At 40.5% G+C, this 20,919-nt stretch overlaps 3 protein-coding genes across 18 annotated transcripts in view; 2 read left to right on the top strand and 1 right to left on the bottom strand.

The window, feature by feature from the left end:
- The window catches only part of LOC129169840 (protein unc-13 homolog B-like), a 68,760-nt gene extending 65,001 nt beyond the window's left edge, over nt 1-3,759 (bottom strand). For all 15 annotated transcript variants that reach the window (XR_008566486.1, XM_054756678.1, XM_054756683.1 and 12 more), the window contains exon 1: nt 3,502-3,759. Coding sequence is in view for 14 of the 15 variants with exons in the window: in XM_054756678.1 (XP_054612653.1) it covers nt 3,502-3,523 (22 nt within the window). In the remaining variant the exon portion in view is untranslated. The remainder of the gene's footprint in view (nt 1-3,501) is intronic.
- A 663-nt stretch (nt 3,760-4,422) lies between these two features.
- On the top strand, nt 4,423-8,983 carry stoml2 (stomatin (EPB72)-like 2). The gene is made up of 11 exons (XM_054756703.1): nt 4,423-4,453; nt 4,548-4,597; nt 4,950-5,102; nt 5,658-5,757; nt 5,823-5,881; nt 5,973-6,074; nt 6,156-6,290; nt 7,621-7,765; nt 7,911-7,990; nt 8,085-8,213; nt 8,287-8,983. The coding sequence occupies exons 2-11, from the start codon at nt 4,553-4,555 to the stop codon at nt 8,398-8,400; spliced, it is 1,062 nt and encodes a 353-aa protein (XP_054612678.1). The 5' UTR covers nt 4,423-4,453; nt 4,548-4,552; the 3' UTR covers nt 8,401-8,983.
- A 646-nt stretch (nt 8,984-9,629) lies between these two features.
- On the top strand, nt 9,630-20,711 carry pigo (phosphatidylinositol glycan anchor biosynthesis, class O). 2 transcript variants are annotated; one of them, XM_054756693.1, is made up of 11 exons: nt 9,630-9,815; nt 10,641-11,119; nt 11,243-11,386; nt 11,506-11,629; nt 11,978-12,137; nt 13,506-13,688; nt 13,794-15,390; nt 15,496-15,699; nt 16,740-16,924; nt 17,179-17,249; nt 17,520-20,711. In XM_054756693.1, exons 2-11 carry the CDS (start codon nt 10,642-10,644, stop codon nt 17,647-17,649), a joined length of 3,276 nt encoding a protein of 1,091 aa, XP_054612668.1. In that variant the 5' UTR covers nt 9,630-9,815; nt 10,641; the 3' UTR covers nt 17,650-20,711. The 2 variants fall into 2 exon arrangements, with proteins under 2 accessions (XP_054612668.1, XP_054612669.1); XM_054756694.1 differs by lacking the exons at nt 17,179-17,249; nt 17,520-20,711 and adding an exon at nt 15,791-15,857 and having other exon boundaries at nt 16,740-16,839.
- Nucleotides 20,712-20,919: the final 208 nt, after the last annotated feature.

Genomic DNA, 20,919 nt, shown 5'->3' with positions numbered 1-20,919 from the left:
TATGAAGAACTTGAAAAACATAACTAATTTAAAAGTTCAATTCATTCCAAGCTCCTGAAATTATTTACTTTTTTGACAAAATGTTATTTTGCTTGCCATTCTGGCAGAAGTGGATGAAATCACAGAGCAGTGGGCTTGCTGTCACAAAACTGAGTATTGCATAATGTGCTTTGCAACGGCAAAAGAGCCTAGATCGGGAATGTGTGTGTGTGTGTGTGTGTGTGTGTGTGTGTGCGTGCGTGCGTGAGAGACACGAACCTGCATAGATCTTTCCAAGGATTTTCTACTCTTTGTATATGTTTTAATTGTTAGTCGTAAGTGAAATGGAAATTCCATGGCTGTAATTGTTACATTATTGAGGTATAGTGATAACAAAATGAATAATAAATCCATCCATCCATCCATTTTCTATACCGCTTCATCCTCATTAGGGTCGCGGGGGCATGCCGGAGCCTATCCCAGCTGACTTCAGGCGAGAGGCGGGGTACACCCTGGACTGGTCGCCAGCCAATGGCAGGGCACATATAGACAAACAACCATTCACACTCACATTCATACCTATGGACAATTTAGAGTCGCCAATTAGCCTCAACTGCATGTTTTTTGGGAATGTGGGAGGAAGCCGGAGTACCCGGAGAAAACCCACGCGCACACGGGGAGAACATGCAAACTCCACACAGAAATGCCCAGGAGAGAATCGAACCCGACCCGGTCTTCCTGATCTCCAGGCTGTTCCTGTGTTGGCCAACATGCTAACCACTAGACCACCGTATATATATATATGCTGTATATTGGGGGGAAAAAGACAAAAGCCTGGCACGAATATCATGGGTTTATGGAGTGGCTCTGACATTAACTGGAAATGCATCCTGTAAAATGATTTGCAGTGGAAGCCATTATCGATGTGCTGTTTGCAAAATGTGCACACAAGTTCTGCTACACAGATAATACTGACAAAGAAAAGGAACTGTGGGAATCCAATAGCAGTCATTACGATCGGCCTCTGCCATCACATGCATTACTTAGCGTGGGAAACACCTTGAACGCCTTCTGTTTTGTTTCGAACACACCAGCCACAAAACAAGAAGCTAGGCTATTGTTATGGGACTAAGTTACTCCACGTGAATTAAATGTTATTAAGTTACATTAATTATGTATTGATATGTAAAAATCATGGGGCCGCACGGTGGTTTAGTGGTCCGGAGATCGGGAAGACCTGGGTTCGAATCTCCGTTGGGCATTTCTGTGTGGAGTTTCCCTGTGTGTGTGTGTGTGCGTGCGTGCGTTTCTACGGGTACTTTGGTTTCCTCCCACATTCCAAAAACATGCATGTTAGGTTAATTGGTGACTCTAAATTGTCCATAGATATAAATGTGAGTGTGAATGATTGTTTGTCTGTATGTGCCCTGCGATTGGCTGGCGACCTGTCCAAGGTGTACCCTGCCTGTCGCCCGAAGTCAGCTGGGATAGGCTCCAGCATGCCCCCGCGACCCTAATGAGGAAAAGCGACATAGAAAATGGATGGATGTAAAAATCATGTGGTGTCCAATCATCGTGACTGTTATCAATGCCATGAATGTTTTGTGGAGGGCAAAGTTTTATTTGCCACTATTTTTCATGATCTGAACGTGATCTTTTCACATGTTTTGATTGAGCAATGCAAAAAAATAAGCAAGACTACCTTCACCAGATTGTAGTCATATATGTATGAGCATGTGTTGGTTTTGGTCTATTTCATTAATGTATTTTATATGCGGTTTTCAATACATTGACACATGTTAGAATTTAATAGACCTGTATATTGCGGGAAAAAAACCCACAAAAGCCTGACACGAATATCATGGGTTTATGGAGTGGCGCTGATATTAATGTATTAAATATGCCGTCTTCAATACAGTCACACATTAGAAATATATTACATATGTACGGAGTGGCCGACAGTGGCGAATACACAGCATTGTCCGAACGCACCAAACACAGCAATGATCCAAAAACAAACACTCATAATGGAATGGGAAAATGCTGCACAAGTAAAAATGCTGCAATCACATAGACACTGAAAGATCTCAAACAAATGCAATAGAATAATGCTGCAAATACCACACAACCCCAAAAACAACTACATGAGAAAAACACCGCAGGTTCACAGAACAAAATGGAAGTTAGACAGTCTACCAAGGCAGCCAGACCTGAGGGATGTCCGTCTTTAAAGACATTAGCTGAATGCTCAGAAGAAAGTTGACTGAATTTTGACGAGGCAGAATGAAAAGGTACATTTTTCTATATGTCTTTGTTGGTGGTAATATTTTATAATAGAAGAGGTGGGAGTCGGTGTTTTGCAACTCTCAAGTGATTCTGAAGTATTTAATCTCAAGTCCGAAGTCATAGGCTTAAAATGTGCACGTCCTTACAAGTCATAAGCACTGTTTAGTGTCTCCCAAATAAAATACCATTTTAACAATGTAACAATCTATTAAATCTGACAAATAAATAGTTTCTTTTTTAAAAATATAAAATAAGACCAGTGTGACAACACTTAGTCACAGAAGAAGAGTGATGACATAGCATTCAGTGCACAGAAATGTAATCCACCCGTTTGTTGTTTGTTGTTAAACTGACTGGACGTTAATAGATGCATTCAATGAGGCAAACTGAAAGGGAAAATATGTTGTCATCACATGACGATCACGTTAGTTGAATACTTTCAAGTATGTCAGGTATTTTCAAGTCATCAACGCCGTGTCAAGTCCTGAGTCATCGATGTCAAAGTCCAAGTCGAGTTGCAAGTCTGTGATGGTATTGTCAAGTCGAGTCCAAAGTAATCAAAATTGTGTCTTGGGTCCAAGTTGCCTGACTAGAGTCTCACCACTGTTTTACGTAGAAAAACAAATTTACATACTGTAGCTATTAATTTACATAGGTTTGTTTTTGCGTTGGCCACCATATGGATTACAGAGACCATACAGTATACCTCTAAAACCTGTGAACGACTGTTACGTTTCATTTACATAGAGACAAAATATAGTTTGAACTGGATTGAGTCTTAAAAATAATGAGCCATCTATAAAAAGGAGTACTTCGTAGAATATTGGGATTATACTATATGTCATACATATTTAATGAGAAACTAACCACATTCAAAATTAATGCATCTCCCCTACCCTTTGACAAGGCTGACAAGGACTTTTTGAGAAAATATTTGAGATGCTGCCCTATAAAATCTGATTTGATGAGCCCAGAATGTAAAGTACACATACAATTTCTCTAAGTCAATACAGGCTCTTTTTGAATCAACAGGTGTTATGGGAACGCTTGCACGTAATAATAATAATAATGACGGTAAGTTTGAGCAAATAAAACACAACAATGTGGAGCAAATATTTCTACAAAACGTGTTTAGCATTAATACTAAATTCAACCGACAAGTGTTTATACATTGCCAAACTGTGATATAAAGTGGCATTTAAACCACTTGAAGAAATAAAATGAACCCAATCTTACCTCTGACACACAGCAAAGACATTGCAAGTCGCTTCCAGCAACAACCCAGTAGTTTCACTCACTTTGGCAAGCGTCTTGACCTGAATTGAACAAGTGTGGTAGCATGGTTATCTCTATATAATCACTATAATAGTCGATGACGCATTCCTATTTGGGGAATTAAAGTTAGTTTCCTGGTGCGGGATTGGGATAGAGAACCTAAGGACACAGACACGCCATGATTGAAACTACCATGGAAGCTTTTCAGCCTGCTGTCAACCTGAGTGCACGGAGGGAGGGGACAAAGGGAATCAGCCCTTGTGATTGACGTATGAGTTAGTCAATAACAATATAGCATTTACAAAAAGGCGTGGTCGGACAAATAAATCTGACCAATCATTGGAAAGAATGGCTTGTGGGGAAGAAACAGGTGGAATCAGAATAAATCTGCGTTTATGTCGACACACCGTATTCAACCCGCACTTTTGATATCGCTTTCAATATTACACAGGAAAATAAAAAAATCGAAAACTAATTTTCTGTGAAGTGTGGCGAGTCAGAAGAGAAGAAACAAACCCAACGGCGCCACTCAGTGTATCTAATGAGATACTACATTGAGCCTAAATAATCTAACATACCGTCAAATAACAATTGCGTTTTTTACTGTCTTTACATATGTTAAAATTTGATGAATGTTCACCTCCGGTAATTTTGTTTTACATTTTTATTTGACAAATACTCTTTAATGTGTAAAACCAGTGTACTTTAATGTAACGTTATAATGCCCGATATAAATTTAGCCATTACCATTTTTAGTTAGGATTCGTTTCGAATCATACGTTTTCGTAAATTTAGTTTTACTATTTTCGTTGTCAGTGGCGTAACGGAACAAAATGAGTCACCTCCCTTGTTGCCTGTAGTGGCGGACCTTTTTCGCCGGTGCACAAATGATGTAACTTTCATTTCCTGATAGGTAAGGGTCACGGTTCAGTAGGGAGTTTGTATAGATGGAGTGTGGTTTAATTTAAGGAAACTGATTTTTTTTCATTCCAATCATTCCTCTCTAGTTTTCATGATGTTACGAACACTCTGTCGCACCGGTGGGGCGCTTCTTCAGGTAAATTTGAATCATAATTCTTTGCTCGGTATAAACGTGCTCCATGTGGGCTCGTTGATTGATATCCAGGAGACAGACGGCTTTATAGACCAGTAACTTTACATAATTATTTGTTCTCTTACTCACTGCCAAATTGTGAAGTACAGTTTCAATATTTATGTTTTAAAATGCACGTATTTAATGGGCACTTGTGTCACGTGATATTAGTCAGTTGGAGCGTGTTGCCATGGACGAAATGTCCCTCATTCCACCTTTTCTGTCAAGACACTATAGCGACTCTCCCTGATGTACTGTGAGTGTGGTATTGATTGTAATTAAATAATAATAATGCAACGCAGTGTATGTTTTCTAGCAAACGCAACGAACAGCGCCGAGGTTGTGGGTGACCCCAGTCCAGCAGCGATGGGCGTCCAGTCTGCCCATGAACACTGTGGTCCTGTTTGTACCCCAGCAGGAAGCATGGGTGGTGGAGAGGATGGGTCGCTTTCATCGCATCTTAGAACCGGTACTATTCACATCATTTGTGTTCATTCTTTTGGCGCAAAATAAAACTAAGGAAGAAACCTTGGACAGAACTTAGATTTAGTTTGGTGTGGTGGCCTTCTACCTCAACCGCTTGGTGCTTGGATTGATCAATTGACATAACAATGCCAATACTGTAAGCGTGCAGAGTATAATTTTAATTAAGCAATACAGTTGAACCAGTTTAAGTCAGTCCGGCTTATGTTGACAACCAGTCTGTCCCCCACCTCTTCTTATAATTACAACGTGCCTGTTGACCGCTTTTCGAGACCCAAAGGGGTGATTTCTATGAAGATCTGTCTTTTTATGTTGACATGAGTTGTCATATTGACATCATTATCATCATTATGTCTACTGTGATATGTTTACTCTTATGACAATAATGACATTGCAGTAGAATTGTGAACTACAGTAAACTCTAATTCTACTGCCACTTGTGTAACATCATCAGCTCAGCCATATCCAGCATTACTGGTACATGAAGTCAAAAGATATGACAAACTGTATGTATTTAATACTCTTGATTTACTTCTTCTAGGGGTTAAATTTCCTCATACCCTTGCTTGACCGAATCCGCTATGTGCAAAGTCTCAAAGAGATTGTCATCGATGTCCCTGAGCAGTCTGCAGTATCTTTAGGTAAGCTACTTTTATCTTGCATTTTATTCCGCTGAAATAGAATGTATTTTAATGTGTTTTTGCAGATAATGTAACTCTACAGATTGATGGAGTGCTGTATTTACGGATCTTGGACCCTTTCAAAGTAAGATGTCGTCATATTTAATTTTCCTGTTCCGTTATGTTGAATGTGAGTTTTATATACATTTCTCACACCCTGCTATGATTGTTACCAGGCCAGTTATGGTGTGGAGGATCCTGAATATGCTGTCACACAGCTGGCACAGACTACCATGCGTTCTGAATTGGGCAAACTCACACTAGACAAAGTGTTCAGGGTGAGGACATACTGTTATCTAAAATTATTCCTCAAATAAACAACACTATATGAACCATGTTTTGTTGTGTTCCCTTTGAAGGAAAGAGAGTCCCTTAACGCCAACATTGTGCATTCCATTAACCAAGCTTCAGATGAGTGGGGGATCCGGTGCTTGCGATATGAAATTAAAGATATACACGTTCCACCTCGGGTGAAGGAATCTATGCAAATGCAGGTGAAGTTACCCAAAATAGGTTTTTCACCTACTGTATTTTCCAGACTGTAAGTCGCTCCAGGGTATAAGTTGCATCAGTAAATGTACAGGAAAAAAAACATATAGAAGTCACACTGGACTATAAGACGCATTTACCAGTATTTACAGTATGATTGCACTTTCAGAACAAGTGATAACGCCGCTCCTTAGAACGTTAAGCCAGAGGGAGGGGGCAATCCTTACACCAACATGGTGACAAACTAAAGCTACAGAAGCTGAAATAAGTCATTTTTTTAACATATATGGATACAATTAAAAGGTACCTGTTTAATAATGTTCTTGAAGAAGACACTATTAATACGTGACATGACTCCTGGATGCATCCTAGTATGTAGAAACATATCAAACAGCCGTATTTTACTTCATTTTTGTATTTACAAATGAATTAAAATAGAAAATACAAAGTCATGTGTGTGTTTAGTTACTCAGTGGCTGACACAGCAGCTACAACCTCTAAGCTAGTCATAATTAGTGTCCTAATTAAACAACTCTGCTGTCTAAAATACCACATTTCTCAACCCACACCCATATCATATAATTATTATTTATTGCACATTACTTACAGACACAAGTGTATTGGAAAGTGTGTGGTATGCTCTGAATCATTCAATTTGTGTGCCTAACTGCATAAAAAAGTGCAATTTATACACTGGAAAATATAGTATTCTGCATTGTGTCTGCAGAAATACTGTAGTATATAAAGTATTAAAACAATTTATAACAGCCTCTGTTATGACAGACTATATGTCATTGTGTCCCACAAACTGAACCCACGCAGATTAGTTTTATTCGGATCACATTCAAATTTTGTGTTTGTAACATTCAGTGTTGGCCAAATTACTGTAAAGAGTCATTAGTTATAGTTACTACTTACTTTCCAAAAAAAGTAGCTTCATTAGTAATCCATCCATCCATTTTCTATGATGTTTATCCGCTGTAGCCTATACCAACTGACTGGTCGCCAGCCCAGACTTTTAGTAATATTATATATATATTTATAAATGTGATTAGTTACCAGGGAAAGTAATTATTGTGTTACTTTTTTTTGAAAAACCTTGAACTATGCAAAAGAATTTGGATTTAGCTCTGTGGTGGCGTGAGCTGCTGTTTCGTGAGATGAGTTAGTCAGAGCTCTTGACTTGCAATTCTCTACCAAAACGCTAGGGGGCAGTGTTTTCCTGAGCGTGAGCAACCACAACTTGTTGACTAGCTATTACAGGAATGTAAAATATATCCTTCCTTCACATACCAATATTCTACAGGCAACACTGAAACAGTCTGCTCTGTATAGGTGGAGGCTGAACGGAAGAAAAGGGCCACGGTGCTGGAGTCTGAAGGGACGAGGGAAGCAGCCATTAATGTCGCAGAGGGCCGTAAACAAGCTCAAATTCTTGCCTCTGAGGGTGAAAAGGCAGAACAGATCAATAAAGCGGCTGGTAGGTACATTACATCCAATTTAATTGTGGTGCTTGTTATCTTCCACTCTGATCTTTGTCGTGCTACAGGTAGAAATGGCACATTGCAACATCACCTATATGAACACTAGCCACTGCCAGTTACTGACCACTGTCACATCTCCAGGTGAAGCCCAAGCAGTCTTGGCCAAAGCTGAAGCCAAATCCAAGGCAATCCGGCTACTGTCTGATGCTCTGACTGAGCAGGTTAAGAATATATCTATTTACATGTATTTATGTCATTAAAACACCACAGCTGATTTTGAATAGGATCAATCCAATTTGAAAATTCACTGTGCAGAATGGAAATGCTGCTGCATCACTAAGCGTGGCTGAGCAGTACGTGTCTGCATTTTCCAACCTTGCCAAAGAATCCAACACTGTTCTTCTGCCTTCTAATACTGGGGACATTAGCAGCATGGTCACACAGGTATGTGCATGTGCATAGAAGAGCCTGTTTATGCAAGTTGCAACTCAAAGTAACAATATGTTCCTTCCTATAGGCCATGACCATTTATAGTACATTGGCAAAGACAAGTCCCAAGGTCCAACCAGAAGAGGTAGAAGAGAAAAGTGAAGATGACAATCATCTCAGTAGCAGAGGACACAATGAATAAAGTGAAAACACAACATGAAGCAGCACCAGAGGAGTAAATCAGAAACTCTTTGTCTTGTTTCGAGCTTCTGGAGTGGGATTTCTCTGACTCTTGTTTGCCAGTTGATAACTATCAGTTAAACATCAACAATTGTACTGAGTACAGTGAGTAATGCAGGCCGATTTATATTTTATAACTGACCGTGTGGGTCAGATTTTCTTACGTTCATCAGTGTAAAAAGGTAATTTAATTAAATGAGACAAGATGTTTACCTTTTATTTAACTTGTTTGTAGACATAAAATTACAGTACAGTAAAAGCGGATATTCTTCAACTGTAGCAGCTTTGTGTTGCCACATTTCTCGATGAGTTTGGGAGAATTCAAAGTGTAGTAAATGTTGCATAAAAAAAAAATACTGCCTAAAAAAGTGTGTAAGAGCTGAACACTTATTCAGAAATATTTTCCTTCATTTGTAGTTGGAACATACAATCTCTGCACCTCTCCCTCAAATTTGTATTCAGTGCTTATTATCATGAGTTGTATTTATTACATTTGAAATAAATCTGGACTTTAGTGGTCAAATTCTGTTTCCTCTGAGCACACTGTGGAGTAAATCATTTAACATGCGTTATGATAGACTGTAAATCTAGAAAACCAATAAGCCTAGGTGGCCTTTTTTTGTGAAGCTCTTAAAAAGAGATAAAAGTGAAGAAAGAAGAAATTTAAGCCAATAGATGAAATAAATATTAACACTGTTCTCTTCCTGTGTTTTTATAATGCTGACATTGCCATTTTAGAATTGGGAAATAATAAAAATGTGTAGTAATGGTTATTACGTAAAATCAAGAAAAAATTGTTAATAGATAAAAATAGCAAGTACGACTGACATTTTTTTGTAGGTCCTATTTCTAATAATAATATTTCTAATAATAATGAGGGTGGGGCAAACATGGTGACAAAAATGAACAAAACGATGCATATCACTGATCTGTACATGCATATAAATAAATTAACTTGATCCCTTTACTTTACCTTACAGGTACACAATACGTGCTCTTCAATTCAGCCATTCTAATAGTTATAATTTCATTAAAATAAAATATAAATATCATTATATTTGGTTTCAGAATTTTAACAATTAACACATTTACGAGAAAATTGTGACCTGCAAGATTAAACGAAGGGCGAATTTGTAGGGATTAGAGTGCCACAAGTAAAAATGTCCGTAGAGAACTTCCGCCACTGGATCTATTCGCATTAAAGTTCCTACATGCTGTCAAATGTAGTCCAGTCCGTCTTGGCCGTTGTCTCAATGAAGCTGAAGGTGTCCTTTCGTCGTAGTGCGCTTACCTGAGACACCTGGACCCCCCTGTGTTAACACAACCACACTTAAGTCTGCCCCGGCCGAGCGAGGAGGGCAGAAGGACTCCTACAAGGTCAGTGTGGAAAGACCAATGTTAGCTAGCCGTGGCTAACATGCATTTAAGCCAGTTTACTTGTATTATTTTAAGTAGAACCTGACCTGCGTGGTTAAGGGTAGTATTATGACTTCTAATGGGGGTGTCAAAATGCGGGCTTCTGCTTATTTTTTCATTGGCCCTGGGCACATAGTAAAAATTAAAGAAAAAAAACAACAGTAAATAGGTATAAAATAACGAGACAATTTGACATGTTGTTACTAACTAGTAGGGGTGCAACGATACACAAAATTTACTTTCTGTTACGGTTACATATTTTTTTCGATACAAAAAGTCAATAACGTTGCCTTTTTTAATTTGAATTTTGTTGATATTGCCAACTTTTTTTTTTTTTTTTTTTTTTTTTTTTTTTACAATTGTTTCATTTTTTAACATTTTCAGCATGGTATTAATGTGAGAGGCGGAGTTCAGTGTCTCTGTGGTTGACAATGCAACTTAAGCCAGAGTAGTGAGCGCCGTCAGATGTTGATAAAATAAATATAAAACTGCGTATTGTATAATACAGGTTTCACGGTTTGGTACACATGTGTATTGAACGGTTCAATACAGATACTTGCATTGTTACACCCCAACTAACTAATCATAACACAAAACTTTGTCTTTAAATATATATATATATATATATATATATATATATATATATTTTAACTAAAAAAATATCAATATAAGTGGCTTCTAGCATCCATTGATTTTCTTTTATTTAAAAAATTCCAGAGTCTTATGAGAATCATTTCATTTCTACTTATTTTTTACTGCTTAATTAATTCTCTGTTAATTTTTTAGGATGAATGGGCTCCCACTCCTGTCCCTGCTCCTCTGGGTGTGTGCAGTGTATTTTGTGGGGCTTTACCTGTTTGTCGGCGGCTTCCTGTTGGTTCGCCTGGAGGTGAACCGAACCAGCACCTGCGGAGATGTACTGGAGCCCCGGGGAGAGTCGAGAGACTTTTGTGGGATACAACCACGGTTTCGCAAGGTTGTCCTCATCATCGTGGACGCTCTGAAGATAGACTTCGCCCGGTTTGACCACAACAACACTCAGCCCCGGCCCTTTGAGAACAAACTGCCTGTGTTTGAGGAGGCAGCCTCATCCAGGCCGTCCCAGTGCCGCCTGTACCCCTTTCGTGCTGACCCACCCACCACCACCATGCAGAGGATCAAGGGCTTCACCACTGGATCGTTACCCACCTTTGTGGATATTGGTAATAACTTTGCTTCCAGTGCCATCTTGGAGGACAACCTCATTCACCAGCTTGGTCAACTTGGTGAGTACTCACATGATGTGGAACAAGCTAAAATGTACATCCTGCATTAAATGTATGAGGTATATTTGGAGTATACCTGGGAAAAACTATGCTAAAAGATGTTTTGTGCATCTTCTTCCACAGGCAAACGAGTGGTGTTCATGGGCGATGACACTTGGGAGAGTCTTTTCCCCAAAAAATTCTACCGTTCTTTGCCTTTCCCTTCTTTTAACGTCAAGGACCTACACACTGTGGATAATGGGATCCTCCAGCACCTCTACACAACCAGTATGTATATTTTTTACTGGAAATGGCTGCCCTGTAAAAGAGCCCAAGTAAAAAAATAGTAATCCGGTTGTTTTGTATATACGTGTTGCTTGTATTTGCCACTTTGTCGGCTTTAACAGTGGTGGGTGACGACTGGGATGTCCTAATTGCTCATTTTCTTGGGGTGGACCACTGTGGTCACAGGTTTGGCCCTGACCACCCAGCCATGGCTGACAAACTCACCCAAATGGATGGAGTAATCAGGTATGCTACAGTGCACTACGACAATTAGTATGCACGTTTGTATTTGAAAGAAAATGCTGCACGTACACTTTCATTCAGCAGACACACTAAGTATCGTATACTCTACACGTCCTAGTGAGGGGCCCCTTTTTACATTAGAGCAACAAAACTACATTCAAAGGCTTGCATTAAAACTTAGCCAACCTGTAGGTGTTCCTGGTTGAGCAAGCAGTTCCGTGCGTGCACTTAAAAAAGTGGCTGCTCGGGGTTTTTATAATGTTTTTCAATCCCCCATAAAAACCTGTAAAAGCAAGATGGTGTGTATTTGGCACTACTATACTTAATCTGCTGGTCATCTTTGTCTTTGAGGTCTGTGATCGACCGTCTACAGAATGATACACTCTTGGTGGTGATGGGAGATCATGGGATGACAGACACTGGCGATCATGGAGGAGAAAGTCAGAAGGAGACTGATGCCGCTATCTTCCTATATAGTCCTTTTCCTGTCTTTCCTGGACCCCCATCACAGGTCTGTAGAAATGCTTGGTGTAGTCATACATATATTCACTCGCTGGCCACATAATTAGGTACACTTGCACAATCCAATGCAGTACAAGATCTTTATCAAAGATTATGCGGCCCTCAAAAATAGAGACCAGTTTCCCAGATGTCTGCAGTTTATTTTTGGTGGTGGGTGTGTGCGCCTTATAACACACATGGATGATTAAAAAAACATCCATGTGGTTTCCTGTGTGCTGATTTTAAAAATAATGTTCATGTCATTGTACATCTAATATCTTACTGTATTGTAGCATCCAGATGTCCAGCATGCCTTACAGGCACTTTGTATATAACACTTACTTACATGTTTGTTGTGTTGTTACTTACCTGTTACGTGTTGTGCTGTTTATTTTTCTGGTTTGCACCATGAGTAAGACTGTGGTTCTGTTTGACGACTGCTTGCAATGTTGTCAAGCTAGTTGTTGGCAATCGCGTGCAGATTGAAGGGCAACCTTCTTTAAGCAAGCTGACATGCCTTTGAATATGCAGAGCGATGCCATCAACCGGATGGAGTACAGTACAGCGACAAGCCATTCATTCAGCGCCAAATCTAAAAAGTAAAAAAATAAACAATAATGCTAATTTCTTTTGTGACAATCCAAAATTTACTATGGAGGGCCGCCACAAATAAATGAATGTACGCTCCCCCCAAAAAGGTGTTCCCAAACTTTTGTAGGGGAGTGTATTGGAAACCCTGGTGTTGTGACAGCGCAGTTTGCAGTTGTATATCGCTGCAAATCATAACCACATGAATAAACATACTGTTAAATTACTCTATTCCATATATTGTGCAGTAGATATTTTTTAGATGTACACAATGTGCAAATTGACTTCGAGAGTTTCTTGAAATTGTTGTTTCGGAAATTCAAAAACTTTCAAAAGAAGTATTCCAAATGAATCGATAATAATCTAATAAAGGAAACAGCGAAAGTGTGTCAGGGTAGCTATTTTTTGTTTGTTCAGATCAAAAACAGGGCCCCATTGTTATATGTATGGTCATGTACAAGGTGCAGTGTGAGTGCACGTTTCTGTTTATGCTCTATAAAAGGATGTTGGCAGGTCATCCTCCCATTTTCAGAAATTAAAAAAAGGACCTCCCACCGAAGTCGTCAAATCCAGCACTAATTTTCATAATGAATTGCTTTTTAAATGGAGCATCACTGGATACACTGTGCAAAGCTGCTTGCTTCATTAGTATACAGTGCATGCCCTCAAGACAAGCACGGGGGAAAAATATCAGGCATCTGCTGAGTTTAACACAAAAACAAACTGAAATTTTTCATTTTTTTAGAAATATTTACATCAAGAGTATTCAAATTTATGTCCCTACCTGTAGAGCGAACTGGATGTGGTGCCCCAGACGGACTTGGTTCCCACCCTGGCCCTGTTACTGGGAGTGCCTATCCCATACAGCAGTGTGGGCCAGGTTCTCCTACCCTTGTTTCCCCTGCATGGTCATGTACAAGGTGCAGTTGGAGGTCTCAGCCAGCTGGAGGCGCTGTGGATCAATGCAAAACAGGTTTGGTGCACTGCAAGGTTTTAAAAAAAAGTGTATTCATTCATGTTTTTTCTTTTTATGTATTTAATGTTGTATGTGTTAGTGATGTAATTTTTCCGTCTAAAGGTGAACCGCTTCCTGGAGACCTACTCTGTTATGGCCAAAGACATCCCACCAGAGAGTCTAAGTCGCCTTAAGGATCAGTTTGCAAGCCTCTCTTCAAAGTACCTCACACTCGTCAGAGAGGGTCACTCATCCTCGCCTGAGCTGGCGGTCGCCCTGCAGGCCTACCTCACCTCTGTCCGAGACACGTGCCGGGCCACCTGGGCCCGCTTCAACCCGCTTAAAATGGTGGCCGGTTTAATCATCTTGGCACTTGCCTGCCTGATGTGTTTCACGGTGTCTGAACAATCACTTGTGCTCATCAGGGAGAATAATTTTAGACAAAAGGCTGCGGTTGTCACGGCGCTGGCTGTCGGGGTTTGTGTGGCTGCTGGTCAGCTGCTCTCATCGGGCTACATAGAGTTAACGTGGTGCCTGGCTGCTACCGCCTTCACCTCTGAGCTCCTCTTCCTGTGGAGGGCTCATCAGTCTAAGACAGCTGTCGTAGTTAAGAATGGAACTAAATACGCAAAAAGTGCGAGCTGGTGTAACGCACGTTACCTCCTCACACCCCCTCTTTTGATCACACTCCTTCGCTGTGCCTCCCTGCTTTCTGATAGCTACATTATTGCCGAGGGCCGAGTAGTCACTTTCCTGGTCTTCTCCCTGACTCTATATGTTCCCCTCCATCTTAACTGGGATGGCCTCCTTCTGCCCCCCAACCATGAACCTTTGAAGACTGCAGGGCTGCTGCCGTCACCTGCTTCTTCCCCATCCATTGTGAGGAAAGAAAGCATCACACTCTTAGCCTCCTTAGCTCTCCTAATTGGCAGCCTCTACCTCTCCCTCTTCTTCCATGGCTGTCGGGAGGAGCAGGGCTCTTGTCAGCCGTCACCATTCCTTTCTTCTCTCTCCCGGGTGCAGGACAATCAACTGAAGAACATTTATTACGTCCTGTCAGTCCTCTCCCTCGTCGTGTGGACGTACCTACTGAGACGGTGCCTCCGCCACTACGGAAACCTTAACTCTTCAGGTGGAACAGTATTCACAGCTCACTGGATCCTACCCCTGCTGTCTGTGTGTCTGGGGCTCCACTGGGCAGTCAGTGCCTCCCCAGAGGACAGCTTCAGGAATCTGGCAGAGCTGATCAGACTGGCCCAGGTAGCTCTCCCCAGAGCTGCCTTCTGTCTCCTTGGACTGGGGCTGGCTTTAATTTGGCTGGATCCACTCACTGTGTTTGTAAAAACCAGGGCTGCAAGTTTGGCTAAGAGTTTGTCCTTGCCACCTCCACGCTACCGTGCCAGCACTGGTATCAGTCCTCAAGCTGAGCTGCACCACCTCATCCCACAAATATATCAGCGCATGCGCCGCTCCCTTGACGACGGAGAGGTGAGCGGTAGCAGTGAGGAGGACAGCAGACCTGCTGTGGAGGCCTACGGCCTAGGAACGGTCTACTCTGCCCCACTGCTTCTGTTCTGCGGGCTGCTGGGATTGGGTCTGCTGCAGCTACACCCAGAGGGCATGGCTCTGTCTTTCCTCCTGCTGCTGTTCGAAATGGGGGCTCTGCTGAATATTCACGCCTCCTCCACAACCCTCTGTGGCCTGCAGGGAGTTTATTCTGGTGAGATCCTCAGAATAATTTAGTTTGCTTGCTTGCCAGCCACCTCTTTAGGTCTCACTGGTGGAGATAAAAAAAAATGACACTTCCTTTCAATGTTTCCCTCAGGTGGTTTCAATGTGGCCTGGACTCCTATTGTGTTGTGGTCCCTGGCAGCCACCCAGTTCTTCCATGCAACAGGGCATCTGCCCACCTTCTCTTCCATCCAGTGGGGGGCAGCCTTTGTGGGATTTCCTGACGGACACAAAGGCACCATACTGCCTGCCTCACTGGTTACACTCAACACTTTTGCCTCTCACATTCTTTTTGCAGGTACATTCTGATGCTTGCTTTTGCAGACTATTTTAGATTTGTCATGCTGAAAACTGATTGAAAAGTGGCATTGTTTTTCTGTACACAATAGATCCCCACTTTTCGCAGGGATTACCTTCGGGGACCACCAGCAAGTGGCAAATAAAGCAATGAAAAAAGTAATTAATACGCCCATAAAAATATCTATATTTGACCATGCCCTGAAACCCTCCTGCTAGCTTGATGTTCTCCTCTGATTTTGGATCAGCGTTTACAGTAAAAGTTAATTATTAGACTAGAGTCAGCTCTGGAACCCTCCCCATCTCTCTTCATTTGCCATTGTTTACTCGTGACACAATTCATGCTTAAGCCCGAAAACATGACTCACACACTTATTAAATGCATTTAATGTATAAAATGTATAGGCGATAACTACGAATAATAATGTAAGATGAGCGATGAGCAGATGGAACCGGAGTCATGTTGTAACCAGTCACGGCACACAACTATGGTGCATTCACGGACCACTGAACAAAGCGCGAAATCACAAGGCTTGACAAAAAACACGAGTGAAGAATAAAAGGCCTAAACATGTAAAAATTGTGGGCCTTCTTACAGTGGTACATGTATGCGTTACATTTTACCTGTATTATCACATATTTGTAAATTATTACAGACCTGTGATGTTTCAGATGAAAATTTTGACCAAAAATATGTGGATTTGCATGGCCGTGAATGTTGAATTGTGAATGTGTGGGTATGCACTGTACACTCACCCCATATTTTTTAGGTACAGCCATCTAAGTGAGACACAAACAAAGGTTTGCCATTACAAGGGTGATCATTTTTTTCATTGCCCCCAAGAGTATGTGCTGTATTATAGCGATTATAGCTTTCAATGGTGTAGAAAAGGATTATTGATACATCTAATTTGGTACAAAATTCTAAACACGAGCATACAAAACATGAACATTACAGCTAATTTTGCTGTCATTACAGCTAATTAAACCCCAGCACTGTAAAAATTGTACAGACTGTTGACACCTCACTTTGTGCCTTAGTGGGGTGTCCTTTGCTGCTGTTCTGGCCGTTGGTGTGTGAGGTCCGTGGCGGTAAGGGAAGAAAAGCAAGTCAGGATGGAGGAGAGGACGCTGTGATGGAGATGAAACTGAGGGAGAGCCCCCAGCTCTTCACCTCAGCTCTTCTGCAACTCTCGGTGCGCTACATCTTTATTCAAGGAGCACAGGTACACTATATTATGATCAACCTACGTAGATAGAAAGATTAAGAAATAATTAAACATGGATCTTAATGACTGGATTCCCCTACACCCCTGTCAAGATTGAGAATTAAGGAATATGTTGGAAAAATGGGCTGATTTTTTAATAAATCAAAGAATTGTTATTACGTGTTTTGTATTCTAATTAGGATTGTTTGGTGGTGTTCTAGTTTCTGTTTTTGTCATTTGCATGACTGTCAGTAAATGTGTTTTCTTTCCAGGTCTTCGCTTCAGTGTGTGGAGCTGCTATCCTCAGGAGACACCTAATGGTGTGGAAGGTTTTTGCACCCAAGTAAGTGGCCGACTACAATTTCCCGCTCACATAGACTCACTAGTTGTAAAGGCTTTTCAGGATATGGACTTGGTGGAAAATGCCTGGCACTTACACAGGTTTCCACTGTGCACACATTAGGGAGTGTGGACCTCGGCCTTGCACTAATGGCCTCCTGCAGTAGATATGTTGGTACTTACATGTATCTGAAATGAGAAAATTACCACTAAATACACTTTCCCATGAGTGACATCGCTAATGTGCTTTTATGTTGGTTTTCTCTTCTTCCAGGTTGATGTTTGAGGCCTCAGGGTTCCTGATGAGCTGCATGTTTTTGCTTCTCGGAATCTTATTAGTGCTGAGAGTCGACCTGGCTGTCGGACGTTGGTTCAAAAGACTCATCTCTGATACATCCAGGTAGCGAAAACCACGTATTTGCTCTACCAGTGCAACCCACTAGAGCACACTGTGCCACAGGGGATGGACACGTTCTGGTTAGGCATCCTTCAAGGATGCCTCATAAAAAAAAATTCATATCGAGCATAGACACTGAAGCCTCAATAGTGGGCTAAGCCTGCTCTGTTTTCCACCAGACATGTCACATCTTGAACTTTTTGTTATATTTTTTGGGCAATTGTCTTGTAAACCAGTTATCACATGTTTCTTTTGAATGTTTCTTTTAGGGTGGCTGACAGGGGCAAACATCCAAATGCTCAAAACCCAAATATCCAAAACTAAAAAAACAAAACCAAATGCTGCAATAACATAAATGTTCCAGGATAAAAAAAAATGCAAAAGAAAAATTCTGCAAATGCCAAAAACACATACAAACTGTTAAACAAAACCCACCTGCACAACAGAAATGCTGCAAGTTGACTGCACAAAACGGAAGTTAGCCACGCTACCAGGAAGTTAGGCTACAAGGCATGCCAGGCTAGAGGGATATCACTCAGGTTTGGTGCCTCTGGTAGCCTGGCTAACTTCCTGGTAGCGTGGCTAACTTTCGTTTTCATTTTATACATGTCTTTTGGGGGGTTTGTGTGTGTTTGTGGCATTTTCAGCATTTTTCTTTTGCATTTGATTTTGATCCTGCAACATTCATATGAGTGCGGTATTTTCCCGTTGCATTTGTTTTATGTTTGTTTTATTTTTAGTGTTTGGAGCATTTCAATGTTGCTGCAGGTTGACCCCTGTCGGCCACCGTAAAGTGGATCCCCATCTATTTGCAATTCAACATTCCTGAACACGCAAATTTGTGGATTTTTTCAAAAATACTAAATTCGTTTTTGCAGAAAACTCATTTAATTCACCCTAAGTTGAGAATAATTTAATTTAAAGCATCGTCTCTGTGCCACACGTCTTTATCATCATTTTCACCATCATCATCGTTCGTTATCATTCATTAGTGGTGAGTGGTAACAATTTAAAGTGTGTGAGGCATATTGTAGGGCTTAAGCTTACTGTAGATCGTGCTCCTGTGCATTTATCTTGTTTTCTTCTTTCATCACAAGTGAACAATGGCAATTAATGGGACGCGTCAGTGGATCTGAATCTAGTAATAGTCACTTTTATTGCAAATGCTGATCCGAAATCAGAGAAGTCGACCTCAAGCTAGCAGAAGGGTTTTGAGGGGGAGGAGCGAGCTGGCGTATCATACGGCGGTGCACTGATGCAGCAGAATGACCCAGGCATTTTTAGAGTGTCAAAAATACATTTGTATGGGTGTCTAAATTCTTTGTGTTTATTTGGTATTGGCGGGTGGTGTCGTAACGTAACCGCAAGTAGCGGGGATAATTTCTTTCTTCTTAAAACCCTTTTTTTTTTTCTTTGCAAGCAAGGTTGTTGATATGCAGCCATTATACAAATCACAGAGTACACTATTGAACTTATCCCAGCTACCTCATAGGCAAACATGTGAACACTTCATAGCTGAGACAGATTTACAAAAATATGCAGCAGAAATGCCGTTACCATACATACATAATACATATATAATTTGTTCAAAAGCTCTGATGAAAACTGAATAGTGAATAATGTGAATCCAGTTAACCTGTTCCAGACACCCAAGAAAATGAACAGAAAAAATACATTTTATGGAGAACAATTATTGTTTTACACACAGAAAACATTGAGAAACAATTATACATGACAATTGGATGGAACCTATTGTTGATGCAGACTTCCAGTACGTCCTGGTGAGATCAAATTCAAGTGTTTCCTGCCTTTATCAAAGTGCTGGCACTCGCAACTTTTATTTGGCCCCATGGCAGGTTATTTAGCCGTCGCACTCAATTAAAAAAATGCAGTCCACAACGCAGAGGGTGCTTTGTTTGGGCACTTGATTTCATGGAACAATGCAGCACAGGGCAGACCTGCAATACTGTACGAAAACCGAGACAAAATTTGACTGAAACAGAATCATACGAAAACTAGTCCAAAAAACAAGGTTTGACTGTAAATGTAAAGTGGTTTTCAATTATTGAGCCGTTACTACATATACTGTATGGGATGTGTCATTTTACAAGCCACAAGTGTCTGGAGCTTCAATAGAAAAAAACCAAGCCATCTTTCTTTGTGGTCATCTTGGCGAAAGCTCACATTTTTGTATTTTCAAGATGAAGATAATAAGTGTCTGATCATCCGATCACTGCCAGTTGATACTTCTTAACAAGTATTATTGTGTTTTTGTTAGTGTGTGTACAATTAATCTGTCGTGGTTTTTTAATAGGGGTATTTGATTGCCTATTTATGATTTAATTTATCACTAATTTTGTAATTTCCAATTAAACATGTCTTAATTAGGTCGTAGAGTTGCTGTGTGTCAATGAAGGCCCTTTTTTGTAATGATGTCATTATGGGTCATTGAATCCACTTAATGTATTTTCTACAGGATGTGAGTCGGTGTCTGGGGTCCCATGCGTTGTTAGTGTGCTGCTGAAGTTCATTAAGCTAATGCACAATATTGAAGGGATGTGAAGCTCAGGTTGGAAAAACACTGCAATCGCACTGCACTCCTCAGGCTGGCGTGTAGGGGACTTGATTTTTATTTTGAACTGATAATTCAACTAATTTTGCTTCTCGTTGGCTTGTTTTGGGGGGAAATAATGCATAATATATAAAGAACTAAAATGGTTTCATGAAACTTTTTTACACTATGTCTTCTTCATGCAAATAAAAGCAGTTTAAGGACTTTACTGCATTCCGTGTTTCAAATTCTACTTTATTTATTGCAAACTATATTTAAAGGTGTTTAAAAAAAATACATCATGTTTATTGACCAGAGGAGATGATGGAGGAGGAGATGGGTGTTTTACAGCCCATCAGTCAATGTGCTTCATTCATTATTCACAGGTGATTTCCACATTTTCTATTCCCATAACACTAAGCTTCGTAACGTTGCACTTATACACATTAGCAACATAACATTTGTTAGAAATCTTCGGTGACTACTCGTGTTAATTTACTGCACCATCGAGTAAGCCAAAACCTTAATAATGGAATCAAGCAAAAATATTCTTGGAAGACTTCCTTCGAGTGCAACATTGAAGACAATTTTCATCTCAAGGACTTGGGCTTTTGAAGACTAGTTTTTTTGATTGTTTTTAATATTCTTTCTGCCACAAATTAAATACTTCATGACCACAGAATTTCCTACAAATGTGAAAATGTACTTCTTACCAATTAGACCCAT

This window comes from Dunckerocampus dactyliophorus, chromosome 17 (genome assembly GCF_027744805.1).
Source record: "Dunckerocampus dactyliophorus isolate RoL2022-P2 chromosome 17, RoL_Ddac_1.1, whole genome shotgun sequence".
NCBI classification, from domain to species: Eukaryota; Metazoa; Chordata; class Actinopteri; order Syngnathiformes; family Syngnathidae; genus Dunckerocampus; species Dunckerocampus dactyliophorus.
The sequence above is the reverse complement of the archived record's forward strand: the minus strand, read 5'-3'. Positions and strand labels throughout refer to the sequence as shown.

What these genes read in the sequence shown, in the direction of transcription:
- pigo (XM_054756693.1), top strand. Translation starts at nt 10,642, where the DNA reads ATGAATGGGCTCCCACTCCTGTCCCTGCTCCTCTGGGTGTGTGCAGTG. An exon ending in CCAGCACCTCTACACAACCA is followed by an intron (nt 11,387 to 11,505) that starts GTATGTATATTT and finishes CGGCTTTAACAG; the next exon opens with TGGTGGGTGACGACTGGGAT. An exon ending in TGTGGATCAATGCAAAACAG is followed by an intron (nt 13,689 to 13,793) that starts GTTTGGTGCACT and finishes TTCCGTCTAAAG; the next exon opens with GTGAACCGCTTCCTGGAGAC.
- stoml2 (XM_054756703.1), top strand. Translation starts at nt 4,553, where the DNA reads ATGATGTTACGAACACTCTGTCGCACCGGTGGGGCGCTTCTTCAG. An exon ending in GCAGTCTGCAGTATCTTTAG is followed by an intron (nt 5,758 to 5,822) that starts GTAAGCTACTTT and finishes GTGTTTTTGCAG; the next exon opens with ATAATGTAACTCTACAGATT. An exon ending in AGGAATCTATGCAAATGCAG is followed by an intron (nt 6,291 to 7,620) that starts GTGAAGTTACCC and finishes TGCTCTGTATAG; the next exon opens with GTGGAGGCTGAACGGAAGAA.